At 38.3% G+C, this 15,000-nt stretch overlaps 2 protein-coding genes across 2 annotated transcripts in view; one reads left to right on the top strand and one right to left on the bottom strand.

Moving 5' to 3' along the window:
- The window catches only part of LOC138027398 (serine/threonine-protein phosphatase 2A 56 kDa regulatory subunit epsilon isoform-like), a 24,010-nt gene extending 10,637 nt beyond the window's left edge, over positions 1 to 13,373 (bottom strand). The window contains exons 1-8 of the mRNA XM_068874972.1: positions 13,191 to 13,373; positions 12,902 to 13,067; positions 12,605 to 12,801; positions 9,761 to 9,862; positions 4,274 to 4,366; positions 2,020 to 2,150; positions 1,459 to 1,518; positions 443 to 551 (exon numbers count right to left, since the gene is read on the bottom strand). Of these exons, the coding sequence (XP_068731073.1) occupies positions 443 to 551; positions 1,459 to 1,518; positions 2,020 to 2,150; positions 4,274 to 4,366; positions 9,761 to 9,862; positions 12,605 to 12,801; positions 12,902 to 13,067; positions 13,191 to 13,205 (873 nt within the window). The 5' untranslated portion in view covers positions 13,206 to 13,373. The remainder of the gene's footprint in view (positions 1 to 442; positions 552 to 1,458; positions 1,519 to 2,019; positions 2,151 to 4,273; positions 4,367 to 9,760; positions 9,863 to 12,604; positions 12,802 to 12,901; positions 13,068 to 13,190) is intronic.
- Positions 13,374 to 14,168: 795 nt separating this feature from the next.
- LOC138027399 (dynein axonemal assembly factor 11-like) overlaps positions 14,169 to 15,000 on the top strand; it is a 15,526-nt gene continuing 14,694 nt past the window's right edge. Inside the window, exons 1-3 of the mRNA XM_068874973.1 lie at positions 14,169 to 14,209; positions 14,307 to 14,400; positions 14,507 to 14,580. Coding sequence (XP_068731074.1) covers positions 14,200 to 14,209; positions 14,307 to 14,400; positions 14,507 to 14,580 — 178 coding nt within the window. The 5' untranslated portion in view covers positions 14,169 to 14,199. The remainder of the gene's footprint in view (positions 14,210 to 14,306; positions 14,401 to 14,506; positions 14,581 to 15,000) is intronic.

A 15,000-nucleotide genomic window follows, 5' to 3' on the forward strand; every position in this document is an offset into this window, starting at 1 on the left:
TTTTTGAAATTATTGGATTTGCTGGGATCTGAAAGGCCTAGTTGCCAAAAACTAGCATTATGGGGCAAATTGTCTCTGAGATACTAGTCACGTTTTCCTCTGATGACTCCATACAAATCCTTCTAAATTTGAGTTGGTTCCTAATGTTATGAAGTGAGTCAAATTAAGAAGGATTAATGTGGAGTCATCAGAGCATAACTGCGCTAATATCTCAATGACATTTTGCCCTGAAATGCTAATTTTTTTGGCGAGTAGGCCAATTGGATGTTGTTCTTTCAAAATACCCCAAGATATTGTGTTTGTACTTGTAAGTGATGTCGAATTTGAATGACTTGTTCTTGTAAATCTCTTACTTATTTGAAATATAAGTGTAGACACTGCTCGCCTTGACTAGCTTCTGCTAACTGCGGAAAAGGAGCCTTTTCTCATACACCCTACTTACCTGCGCATGGTACAAGCCCAGGCACTTAACCTTGTGAAGAGGTATTAACACTCGGTTTAAAAACATCTTATGCTCAGACTTCAAGGGAAGGGCAAATCCATTGATAATGCTGAAAGGACAAAGGGCATTTTTATTTGATTTGCAACTGGAGGACTAGTGTCATGTCCCTCATCGACCAGTGACTTTTTGGCTAAATTTTGAGCAGTAATGACACATCAGGACCAACACCAAAAAACAAAGTGTTACATGCAAATAAATGTTATGCATGAATAAAAGCGACACAAATATCTCTAAGATAAAAGCTTTTCAAAAGTGAGTGTAAAACTTATCATACTGCAAAAAACCCGCAGATAAGCCACACCTGCAGATAAGCTGCACCCTGAATTTAGCAGCTCAAATTTTTGAAAAAAAAGGTTTTTGGAAAGAAATCAAAAGAAATCCAAAATCGATTCTTGAAAAGTCTTCTTCATCATCCATTGTTCATCGAACGTAAACTCACTATTAACATTGGAACGGAAAATACTTCAAAGTCATACCCACAATTTTAGCACTTTAACATAATGAACATTGTTTCTACCAAATTTGACATAAGAGTGGTCTTTTTCTGGTCTTTCTTGACAGAAATTTCTTTATTCAATACAGTTTTTCCATAGATTTTTGCATTACAACAAGAACGTGAACGGAACATTTGAAGCTTAGTAACGAGGCATTAGATTGGACTCGAAAATGGAAAACTGGACACCGGAAGCAGCGTGATGTTTTAAGAGTTTACACAAAGTGATAAGCTGCATGAAACATTCCCGAGTGTAACAGGGTCTTTATTATTTTGTTCATCAGTAGTTGACACAAGACTATTTGTTCGACAAGTTTGCTATCAAAGTGCTAAACAGCGAAGAAACAGTCATTTTTATAAAGCAAAACATTTTTCATGATTTTTTCCTCTTCCTTGTCTTTGCCTTGATTTCAACATGGTAAAGTGATCCAAGTCCAAACTTGGTGACATGAAACCCACTCACCTTCCTAAGATTTCTAGAAGTTCACCAACTCCATTGAAATGTTCTGTTTCATAAACAAATCTGCAATACAAGGTGCAGCAATTTAATAGACCAAATGCAAAAATGGCCAGAAAATTATTCAGGCCTTATCTTCGGCAAATTTGCCTGACTAGCCTCGTTTTACGGCCACGTTTCTTTCAATTTTACACGTGCCAAAGAGGCCAGTATGGTCAATTAACATAGAGACAAAAGAAGAGTAATTTTTTGGTGGCCATTTTTGCATTTGGTCAATTGCCATCATAACAACATTTAAACACTAACTTGCCTAATGTTCTTCAGGGTAGAAGCAGGTTTAGCTCTGTGGTTACAGGTGATCAAACTTCTGTCAGTTCGGATTCTTATATCTGTTATGTGCATTATCTTGTTTTATAGGCCCTGAACAACTTTGTGGGGAGTTGCAAACAAAGCAACGACAATAATCTATTTACATGTATCAAAACTTTGAGAGTAGTCTTAATCAGACGTCATCCTCAAAGTCAAGGGATTGTTTACTATCAGTGAATGATGTTATAATAATTATACCTTAAAAATATGTGATTGATGTGCTTTCGAATGTATGCCCTGAGTCCCAGGAACTTTCCATATATCCTATGGAGGACTGTCTTCAGAAAATCTCTTTCACGAGGATCTTCACTGTCGAAGAGTTCCAGAAGCTGTAATATTAAAACCACACTGGTTATGAAAATCATACTATGTTCATCTTTTACAGTATCTCTATTGTTGGTTTTCACGTACGTGATCAACAGCCATTTTTGTCAAAAAAACAAAAGAAAACATTTGCACAATAGTAGAGTTCAATTCTTGGAGGATTGGGTGGGGACACAAATATGGCTGCTGTTTCTTTGTTTAGGGGCACAAACATGGCGGCCGTGACGTCATGTGAAAACCTAAAATTTACCCTTGCATTTCAGAGTGGTCTTTGACACCAAAAGATTTGCCATGACAATTTAACACATCAACTTCATGCATAAAGGCTAGAGTAGCTGATGACAATGTGCGTTACTTGTCTTCCAATAGGAAAGTGCTGTGAGACAGACCAGAGCATACTGCTTGCATTGGACACTGCCTGGTTTCTGTTAGATGGTGTCAACATCAACACCACATGCTAAGTATGTGTGCGGCTGTGGTCAGCTGTTGCCAGCCATGCTGTGATTTATTTGCTCATGCACTACAACTGCTATTTTAAAGTGTCCTGCTTGGAGGGAAACTTGAGCCTTCTGTTGAAGACTTAAGGACGTTCGCGCGAAAATTTTCTAACACTGATTTTTTTCTGAAAATTTTACCATTGAAAGATGATGTTTAGTGATGTAAGAAATGTAAAAAAAAAATGGGGGGTCACCGACTTCGCTTTGGAGACAACTTCCCCGGAAGAACACCCTAAATCTGAAAAAATCCGGCTTCTTTAGCGAATAAGGCCACAGTGTCTGTAAGCCCAAAACATTGCAATTACATCTTTGACTTGAAATGTTCTCTACCAAACCTTGTTTAAGTGGACCCATTAAGTGAATTTAGTTAACTGCTGAAGTTCCTTAAAGAACAAGTTCGCATTTAGCGACCATAGTTTCATGCGCGTTGCAGCCGCAAGATGGCAGGATTCCATGTCCCGAGGACAGAAATCTTAAAATTTTTTTAACTTGCCACATTGATTTTTTGTTCATTTTTGGACAATGTGGAGTTAATTGTAAATTAAATCTGTTTCTGAAAAGAAAAGTAGAGGTCACCAAACATCCAAGATGGTTAAATCCAAGCAAAGCTATAGCAACGGCCATCTGCCCTATCATTGTTCATTTCAGTACTTAGTGCGCACGCTCGATGCATGATGTGGCATGTGAATTTGCGTGCACTGTAAGGATGCGCAGTAGCAATGGGCGCGAACATCCTTAAGTGGATTTTAAACCCTTTGTCCCAACCTCCTACTGCTTTCCACTGGTTAGCAATAAAATGTATACATACTTAATTGACCACTCCCCATATGCAGGGTTTGAGCCAGAACGTGAAGTTGCGATATTCTCCTCCTTGCAGGACGATATGTCCCTTAAAATTAGATGAACAGGCCATGAATGTCCCCCAAAGTCAAAACTTAATGGAAGAAGTTTACGGGAAATTCTTACCAATCAGAAAACCAGGACGGTGTAATTTTAAAAATAATGTGTTTTTGTGCCGGCTAGCATTTTACATTTTCATATTATTATTATCATCACTAAAATAATTGAATAAAAATCGTTTATCAGTGCCTTATCAAAAAACACTATTCTCTCATGTTCCAATCCAGAGGGACAAATGGTCTCCTGAGGCAATAAACCTGGCTCAAACCCTGCCCATATGGGCTTTTCAGGGTCAATGAAACACAATGAACAAAACAACAGAACACAACAGCTGTTAAGAATCCCAACTGGCTGGGGGCAAACCAGTTGGCTATTTACAAGTGTGGACAATAAGATGAACCAGGGACTACCAGGAACAAATTCAATGAGTGGTCAGAAGGAGTCTTCATTTCGGGAACTCCACATCTCAAGGCAAGTGTCCCAACCACAAGGCTGCACTGTCTCCTTAGTATAGCCATTGCTTGTCTTCCATACTACGCAGGGTCTCATGTCTGGGTTGAAGACACTGGCCCAGTTCCTTGGCTTTCCCAGCCATAGAAGCTGCTTGCCAACAGCAGAGAGCAGTAGATGCCACAGTTACCAGACCTTTATTCAGTTGTTAATATTTTATACACATTTTCCCTCTATATATATTTCTTCCTCAATGTGTAAAAATGCCATCTCTGTCTTACCTGTAAAACAAACTTCTGGTCAATGTGTTTCTTGGCAATAGTGGGTTGAAATTCTGCTGACTCCAAAAACCGAAGAAAGAATTCATAGACAATCTGTTGTGTTGGCAAAGACATAAAGCAATTACAATGCGTACTTCCACTAATAAGTTAATTCTCAAAAATAGGTGGCCTATTACAGACCATTATACAGTACTGTGCAAAAGTAAATTGAGTCACGACTCGATCCTTGTGAGAATCGAGAAAGAAAATTAGTCCTCTCTTTAAAACTACAATCTTATGTGGTGGATCAAAATATATAAAAGCAAAGCAATGAGCTTTACAGCGCAATAGATTGTAAATTTCCAATGTAAGCATTGAGAAGCATTTGCATACCGCACACCCAACCAAGTAACTCAACGATGCATGTATTTTTACATCGCTATGTTAGACTTGTTCACTGGTATCAGGTTTCATTCTAAGAAAAGAACAAGCCTTACGAGCGAACGGAAAACAGCATCATCGCAGAACGAAGTACATGTAGCAAAAGCTGTTTCATCCAACTTTGGATACCTCAAGTTGGGAGTTCATATGAGGGCAACCTGTTGTTGTTTCTATTTCTCTCCTCCTGCCTATTTTATAAATAATTTTCCCCATTTAACCCTTTGACTTCCAAACCGGCCTAAACCGGCCAGACTTATTATTTTACTCTGTCTAATGCCAGACATTTTACTCGTTAATGGGGAACCCCTGGGAATCAATGAGTTAACCTGACCCCAGTGTCACTCTACCAAATCGTATGCAGGTATCAAAAACCATAGTCAAAGAAAAGTGCAAAGCATCGAAATTAAATATGTAAGTGGTTTCACTTCTTAGTGTTCGTTTCTTTAGGAGCCACCATATCAAATAAAAGTCACGACCAACACACAATAAATATCATAAATGAATCATGATATTTTTTACTAAATACTGTAAGGTTAATGCAGCATGTTTGAATTAATGTAAAATAATTTATAAGGTTTTAAAAGCCAGATACGAAACCGCGGATATTTCTCCTGCAAGAAACAAAACTTCACTGTTTTGGTTGATTGATAGTAATCAGAAATTTGAAGATCCTAAAGTAATATAGGACAGTAACTGTTGATTTTTCTTGTAAGAGAATAAACAAACATTAGGCCACGCTCATTTATTCAAACTTTTATTTCAATGATTTAATAAAATTTCAGGCAAGGAAACTCAGGGTCTTGGGTGAGTCATTACAGAATAGTTTTACTTTCAGAGAAACAGCTTTTGTAAATCTGAAATTAACATACAGAGGACATTTCTTTCCAGAAAGGTCTGCTACAGCAGTGTTATTGATGACGTGTACCCAGTAAGGTTTACGAACTGCTCACGGAGTAAACTTGAATATCACTCCGGTATACAGTGTTGAAGACTGTTTACAATCTGTGTGATTTTCAAGTATGCTTTGATCACACAGAGGAACAATAATTATCTCCTCCACAATCGCACAGAATACATGCAGTTTCAAAGACTTTTCTCTCTCAAAAAACTACGAAGTAATTTTCACTAACAAGCTGCACTGTAGGTTACAGATAAATTGTCAGGTGGATTGCCCTCTCGATTAGAAGTCTACGGAGTAAACTTTTGACGTCATACCACTCCAGTCTGGTAGTGTTGAAGACTGTTTACATTCCATGTGATTGTTGAGTGTGCTTCAATCATATGGCCAAAGAAAAATTATCTCCTCCGCAATCACACATAATAGTGTCGTTCATTGTGATTTTGTCCCAATTTCAGCAACTGGATTTGAAAGAGGGCTAAACTTGTTCGGTTTTCTGCGTTGGTGCCAAACAACATTCTCCGTGAAACTTTGGCAGGCTTGTCTTTCATTCGTATTCCCAGTTACGTTTGAGCTATTAGTCTATCACGGAATCAGTCAAGTGACCAGCTCATTGGTTTCTTGATTTCTTTGACTCGATTCTCGACTCGATCTTGATTGTTCCTTGATCCTCGCAAGAATCACTCGAAAGAGACTGTCAACTTACTTTTGCATGGTACTGTAGGTGGAGAATTATACAACTTAAACTAGGTGAATGGTATTAAGCCCCATGGTTTTTTTTCACTTTAACAAGAAAATTTTAATCAGAAAATTTACAATTTTTGAAGTCTGTGATCATATATACGTGTACATGGTACATGATTTGACATGTCCCACATCTTCGGCCACACCTTTCGTCTTGAGTGTACTGTGAGATACCTTAGTTTCATTACCTTATTATAACAAGTACCGTAAACACCCGCAGAGAAGCCGCACCCGCACTTTAGCTGCACCATGAATTTAGCAGCTCAAATTTTGGAAAACTTATTTGAAAGATATCAAAAGAAATCCAAAGTCGAGTCTTTAGAAGTCTTCTTCATCCACTGTTCGGTAATTGTGAAGAAGAGCTCCCCAAAAATCCTGTCGGCCGACTGTCGGTCAACTGTCGACCGACAGCTTACCGACAGTCTACCGACAGCTAACCAACAGGTTACAGATCGGTTCAGAAAAAAGAAAAATTGTGGTAAAAACGAGCAGTTAACGTGACCATAGTTAGTAGAGATTCCGTAACGGTGATGTATGACTCGACAGACTTCACCTACTTACCAATCAACTGTTATCAGATGCGTATAGGATATGTCACTTGCGTAATTTACAACACACCAGACAATCTAAGAATCGCATTGGAAGATAATTTAATCGAAAACTCGGCTAAAAACTCTGAAAACCATAAGCTATGTATCATTACAAACACTTTCCTTCAAATCGCCCAATAATGCAACGCGGCCTCTTATGGTATGTCATGTATGGTATGTCATGTATGTATGAATGATGTTTACAATGTGGGCAAGTATCGCTAGCCAACGCTAAAACAGTGGACAAAAGCCATATTAGTAGTATAAGTGCTGCTCAAGGTATCGTTATGAACTGACTTTAACTCTTTTCGCGTAGTTTAGAAGCAATAGACAAGTAAATGCTTACGATCATTTTAGTTTGTCCCGCCGACAGGTTACCGACACGTTACCGACAGGTTGCCAACAGGTCACCGACTGTCGGCCGACTGTTGGCCGACAGTCGGCCAACACTTTGGCCTCAAACATAACACAAACTGTCGGCCGACAGTTGGGCAACAGTCGGCCGACTGTCGGCCGACAGGTTTTTTGGGGAGCTCTTCTTCACAATTACCCACTGTTCATAGAACTTAAACTCACTATTGACATTGAAACGGAAAATACTTCACAGTCTTACCCACAATTTTAGCACTTTAACCCATTGACTCCCAGGCCGGTTCCCCATTGACGAGTAAAATCGTCTGGCCGGTTTGGATGTCGATGGGTTAATGGAGACATAGTTTTTCAGTGAGTGATTAATATAATGAACATTGTTTCTACCAACTTTGACATATGATTGATCTTTTCCGCGTATTTGTTGACAGAAATTTTTTCATTCAACACAGTCTTTCCAACAATTTTTGCATTACAACAAGAACGTGAACAGAACATTCGAATCTTAGTAACCAGGCATTAGATCGGATGCGAAGATGGAAAACTGGACACCAGAATCAGCCTTTTTCAAATTTTCCTGCAGATAAGCCGCACCCCTGATTTCTGGGAAAAAGGTGCAGCTTATCTGAGGGTGTTAACAGTATATGGCACACAGGACTCTACATTACAATCATCATCTAGCAAAATTATGTTTTTTTGATGTTAAGAAAGTTGATACAAGTCACCTAAAGTTGACTTGAAGAAATCTATCAATGTTTTTCTATCATAAGATGTTTTTATGCAGAAATGTTCCTTTAGAAACTGTCCATGAAAAACAAATGATACTCTTATACAGCATAAGATACCAGAAGTTCTCATCCTCAATATTTGAAAAAAAGGGAAAAAAAGCTAATTCATGAAGTTGAGAACAGTGTGCTCTGAAGTGAAGATGGCCTAAAAATTTGTCCAAAGTTATTACTTTCGTTGTCAACGAGATGTCTCAACTTAGCATAGAAACAAAGTTTAAAACTGCAGAATCATCTCAATTTAAACATCTCTAACAATTTGATATGAGGAAAAAGACAAAAATCATAAAAACATATGCAATGTCACTTGAGCAAAAAATGCATTCTGTTTAGAACAGTGTGCAGGTGACCATTTGACTCTAAGTTTCCCATTAACTGTATCACAGGAAACTAAAAAAAGCAATATTTGCACTCAACGTTGATATGTAAATGTATGTTCAAGAAAAAGAGATACATGAACTGCTGATATTGGACTGAAGCAACGAAACAGTGTTGTTGAGTAAATCCTTCTAATAAGACATCACCTCCAAATTCTTGACACCAGTTTGAGCCACCTTGAAGGGATGCGAGTCGGTTTGCATAATTGTCTGAAATCTCCCAACTCCCCAAGTGTTAATATGAGGCTATGCAAACCTTTTAAAAATATTTCTCAAAAATAATTCGACCAATGGAGGAAAATGCTGGTTTTTTTGCTTCTTGATTGAGACAGATTTTCTTGATACACACTCATTTTTCCTACCAGCCAATCAAAATGCGCATCTGACAACACATACACAGTGCTGGAAATAATTTTTCTTTATTCAGAGGGCATATGTCCTTTCAAATCTTCGTTTTGGTCGGACATTTGACAAATTGGACCGGACATAATTTATTGACTGACAACACCTTGAAGAAGAGAACTCAAGATGTGCTGGTGACATGTTCAGCCATCGTGTCCGATCATAATGTGAAATTGGCCGGACATTTTCAAAATTTGTTCGGACAATGTCCGATGACCGACTGTTATTTCCAGCACTGCATACATGTAACCAATCAAAAATTGTGTGATGTCAATAGCCGTGTTTACATACTTTCACCTACACAAAGGTATTGACCAATGACAGTGCGCATACTATCCTAATTATTTTATAAATTATTATAATAATCAGTGGTTTCAATAAAATTTGAAGGCGACAGCTGGTTTGAGCAGAATAACCAACTGTTGTCATCACCAAAATGAACTTTAATCTTAGGTTTAAAAGAATCTGTCTTTAATTACTTCAATTTAGGGAAAAAGTAGCAAACTTCTCTGAATGAAGTAGCAAATGCGCTTTTCGTCAGATGTCAGTACTTATTGAACCTACTGGATAATGAACGTTAGACAAGGAAAAATCAAAGTTGAACTACAACAGACCAAATTGGCTAACTCAGTCAATGTTGTACCCAATTCAAAACGTTTTGTTCCAGGTATTTCCATATCCAGTAAATCTAAATGCTATATTATAATGCAAATACAAGTCAATACATGAAGAATCGTAACCTCGGGAGATTTGAATTGGGTACAGCATCGCTTTACATGTAGCCGATTTGGTCTATGGTAGCTTGAACATTTTTCAAACCAAGACAAACTTTGAACAACAACACCAGTTAAGAGTCTTGCCTCTCCCAAGACTCATTATAACCAATTTATAGCAGGACATACCTGTAAGTGAGGCCATGACGCTTCCAGAGTAGGGTCATCTTCCTCTGGATCAAAGTCAGGATTATCTGATGGTGGCAAAGTCCTAAATATGTTTGCATCCACCTGAAGTAGAATACAATCTTTTAATATACTGTATTTGACATCTAAAGTATCTTCACAAAATGGAAACAATATTAATAACCTTTAGCTGGTCCCACTGAAAGACTCTACCAGTGCAGTTCTAAGCACTTTTCATTTGACCATACATCTTGGTTAGTTTACGAAGCCCAAAAATTTTCATGGCAAAAAGCATAGAATTTTTCTGTTGGCTAAATCACCCCGATGGGTCTCATGCCAGAATACACCATAAAATAAGGTAGAAAGAGAGCCAGAGTAGGAACAGACCAATAAAATGCAATTTCCAGTTGTTCTCATATCTGGGAAAGACAGGTCAAGCTAGTGTTTAACCAAAACTTGTGGTTTAAGAATGCCAAACTTTCATGTGGCAAATGAATAGACCAATTTCGATATACTAAAATTCAGTGCAAAACAAAAGGCATCATCTCAAGGCTCTAGGGAATAAATATAAGGATTTGTATGAGTTTAGTCTCCAGAGCCTCGAGATGTTGCCTTTTGTTTCGGACTGAATTTTAATATATCGAAATTGGTCTATTTCCCGATGACCTAATCATGCCCATCCCTTCAATAGGTTTTTGCGCCAAATTACATTTAATAAGGCAGAAACTGAGAAAGAGAAGGACGGAATAATGGAAAAAAGTTTTCAACTTGTTCCCATATCAGCCTCACAAGGTGTACCAAAATTTAAATAACATTGTCCTATGGCAAAAAAACAAGGAATGCAATGGATTTGTAAGAAATGAAAACAGATCCATGACCAACAACTTTTTATGATCCAATTGATTTGGACAAAGCTACTGTAACTGTTTCAGATGGGACTATAGCCGGGCTAAAACTTGGTAGTCGCCAGATTGCCAGCGGCAACTTAAACCATGTACCAGGGCGACTAAAAATTGAGGTTTAACTGCCTGATATGTGACTTACATACAAAATAGTCCAGCCCAATATAATGTGAAGCAAGAAGTTAAATAAAAATAAAAAGTAGTTTATTTGGACTACCATTCTTTCCCCCAACTCTAACTTCACCAACTTCTGTGAACTTTTAGTTTTTAAGTGGAATCTTCCCGAGGATTTAACCAATAAAAGGTCTGAGCCAATTAATCCATAATTAGATACCCAATTTTCTTTTTGGATACCAAGAGTAATTACTAAGATCTACTTTCTCCGGATAGTTTTAAACCACGCAAAAATATCCTTGTATTGGTAAGCATCAGTAACAGGAAACCCGAGTATCTCAAGATGCCGAGAAGGTATGCACAATAACAATAGTAGGCATCGTCCTTAAGGAGCAAGTTTGGAATAACAGAAGTTTCATTCTCTCGTGACAAGCAGTCAAGCCTGCTGTTAGCAGTTTCAAATAAATCCTGTGCAAAATGTTTTTAATATTTCTCCATTTATCTCACAATTTCAGCCTACAAGCTTTAACTGTTGCACTTGTCACTTTTTTGGCATAACAATATTATTTTTATTGACATAAGATTTTGTCCGCCAAACAAAACCCTATTCTTTTGGATTTTTTTTACACTTTTATTTGCAACTAAATGCTTTTACTGACATCTGCTTCTCAAAAAGACATTGAAAATAGGAATTGGAAACAAAACCTTTACATTCTACTTGCAAAAACTGATTGTTGGCTGTCTTTTAAAAAATATAAGTGACAAGCACAAAGCTTGACAAGGAACTGTGGTCACCTACTACATTTGAGCACCACAAAAAACCAAATGCACAAATAAAAATAGCAAATGCAACACAAAAATACAGAAGGGATAAAAATGTAAGGCAAAACACCGGTATGGTAATTTTCAAAACCGGAAAAATATCTTTTACAGCTATACTCCCGGGCGAACGTACTAATTATTCCACACATCCTGTATATGTTGAAACACGAACTGAAGCTAAAGCTTAATCGTAAGTACAAGAGGACTTCAACGCGATTTATTTTTGGAATTACCTCAGAACGTGTGACACCAAGGTTTAGAATTAATTATAAGTTTAAGTATCCGTTTAACAAACATATCACGAGCTGGCAGGGTAACATGAAGGCCCGTTACAATATCTTGTAATTGATTTAACGTAAATGCGAGAGCGCTTCTGAAGAGGTAGAAAAGTTTAACAATGTTTACAATATTTAGTTTGGTTTAAGCTACACCTACCGGTTCGCAAAAGTGCTCGCAATCTTTAACGCATGTATATCTGAAAAATTAACTCTACCGTGTTTACTTAGGGGGGGGCATAGTTATTACCATCAACATGGTAAAGGTGGATTTTTTGACGCTTCGTCAAACAACTGCCCGGAAACATTTTGAAATTTCGAAAGTCCACTTGCTCTTCAAGATTTGACGCTAAATGTCTCACAAACAGAAGGCTTGACAATACTTCTCACCCCTTGTAAGCATTAGATCTTTAACTTATTTCACGCCTTGTTGAGACGAAGTCAAGCTGGAACAGAAACTACGAACGTTTTCCGAGCGATTCCACTCTCTTTTAAATTGAACATTTATCATTATCGGTTGTATAAGAACCAGGAAAGTATAATAAGAGAACGGCTTCCCTCGTTGGACGTGGATAGATTAACTTGAAAGACTTCACTCGTTTGCTATTATGCTAGTTGCCCAGCAAGCGATTTAGCTTGCATTTGAGCTTTGTACAAACCACACACAACTCCTAATGTACTGTTACATAAAGCACCATTTTTACAACAACATCTACATAAGCTCATTCACTCACCATTTCTATAATTTTTGGATAAACTGCCTCGGTGAGGACTCCACGACCCGAAGCTATATAGTCGACAAGCTCGTTCAAGCATGCCCGCTTTATTTCCTTCCCTTTCAGATCACTGACTGGATCCATAAAATCGAAGACTACACTGCACTGTTGTAGTTTTTTGATGAACAATTCCTGTTGCTCGGCTGGCGATGCGTCTGGTTTGTAAACAGAACAGTCGTTTTAGAAAAACGATTTTTGAACTCGTACAGGCCGTAAATTTATAACTGCCTCGCTACACACCAGTTTCTCACCCACCTTTCAAAAGACCAAGAGGTTGGATTTCAAAACTCGGTTTGGACCGAAACCTGGACGATCCTTGCTGTTTTTTCTGTTGAGCTTTCTGTGGTTTCCGCACAGACTTTCGATTAAATGGATCCGGGTGACTAGTAGCAGGGGCAGGATTAATACCTGGCCGCTTTGCCTGAAGTGCAAATGGAGAGAAAGCGACGAAACAGGCGTTAGACTGGGAGTATGTTTGCACAGGCGAGTGCTTGCCTTAACGACAACAAGAGCATGCTTGACGTGATCTGCAATCGTTACTTACTTCCACGGAGTCCATGGTTGGTGTGGATAGAAAATGTGCGATTTCCCAATGGAAAAGGGAAGATCGCTTCCTTCTCCGGGCCTTGTTCTACGTTTTGATTCGTTTTCCTACCCTCAAAAATCTACTATAAGAGACGACCTTCAATTTTGTCGAGTGTGAAACAGAGAATAACAGCGTTGTTTCTCATTGGTTGGCTTGTCGCCGCCATATTGAAAGTCCCGGATGGAAGGGAACACTGACGTCAAAGCCAGGTCAAAGCATTGGGGACCTCTTCCTCAAACTTACACGATTTTCGAAAAGCACCTGAGGGAAACATTCAAACCAACAAGGAGTACCCGGAGAAAAAAGCGTCGGAACAGAGTGGAGAACCAACAAACTCAACCCACATATGACACAAAGTCTGGGAATCGAACCCAGGCCACATTGGTGGTAGAAGAGTGCTCTCACCACTGCGCCATACCTACACCCCCAAGTTTTAGAAAAACATATATTTTATTAGCAATTACCCATCTGAGTAAAATTTCTCCTTTGTTACACATCGTCAACAGTTATCGTTAGTTTTCACGATCAAGGGCGTGGCCCATAGTGATATCTATCACAGAATCACCAGAATCATCTCTACCAAGTTACTGACGATAACTAGTGCGCACATAAAGCTAATAAGAGCACTGTGAGAAAAAAACGGGCTGTACGAACACTAAGCATAATTTTTGTTTTTCCATTATTTTGTGACATAGGGAACCTCAAAAAAAAATTGGCTTTCCTGTGCTGCTGGCTGGAGCATAATAGGCTACTTTCTACTTTTACTAGTACAAGCTATAAAAGCCTACTCAGTTCACAACATGTGAATTCTGTCGTGCATGGGCTTCTCAACCCCCTGATATGAACACCCATGGACTAAAAAGGACGTCGTGACTGCGGAAGCGATTCACTCAGATGTTGCCATAGAAACTCTCGAGGTGATGAATTGACTCTGCCTGGTTACAAATTAATAATGGCCTGATGCAAAATGGTTCGAAGTAAGCGAAGATAATTACAGCTCTGTCTCAATACTTAAGTATAACACACTACATTCTGTTTGATGTTTAATACCTCTTTTTTCTTTCCTTGACGCAGTAACCGAGGAACTACTTCGTAGACGAGCTGAACACAACAACTGTGAGATATTTTCGTTGGAAGAAATCTCACTTCACCAGCAAGAAATTGAAAGGTAGGCCCGATTGTAGTCTAAAAGATTTTTAAAATTTCCTCCATAATTAAGTTATTATCTTGCTTTGATTACCACTGCATTAACTTGGACATTCGTTTTCCTTCAGGATTGAACTTTTGGATAAACTGTGCAGAGAGTTAAAAATTCTCTATTTGCAAAGCAACCTTATCCCAAAGATAGGCAAGTATTTGGTGTAAAACGAAAAGGGACTGGAGCCAAGAGTGTTGCTATGGTGACATAATACATGACTTTCTGGAAGGTCATTACTTATGAATGATAAGTTTGAAATGAAGTCAGAGTCTGAATTTAGAAATAATCACTGATGACATTGTCACATTTTCATTTGCATAATATGAATACATAAATGTTGCTGAAAAGAAATGAGGTACCGGTATTTAAAAAATGCAGACACCATTGTTTGTCATTCTAAAAAACATACCCAATTCAATACTTGAGTGAACAAGCCATACATTATTTCAGACCAAAACAGCTAAAAAACCATACCCTTTAGGTTACACATACCTATATATCCCATGTAAAGGAGTACCCCCCTCCCCTCAGGGTAGCACCTCAGTTCCTTTAGAAATGGACCTGTTCAGT

The sequence above is a fragment of the Montipora capricornis genome, chromosome 12 (assembly GCF_036669925.1).
Source record: "Montipora capricornis isolate CH-2021 chromosome 12, ASM3666992v2, whole genome shotgun sequence".
Classification (NCBI taxonomy): domain Eukaryota; kingdom Metazoa; phylum Cnidaria; class Anthozoa; order Scleractinia; family Acroporidae; genus Montipora; species Montipora capricornis.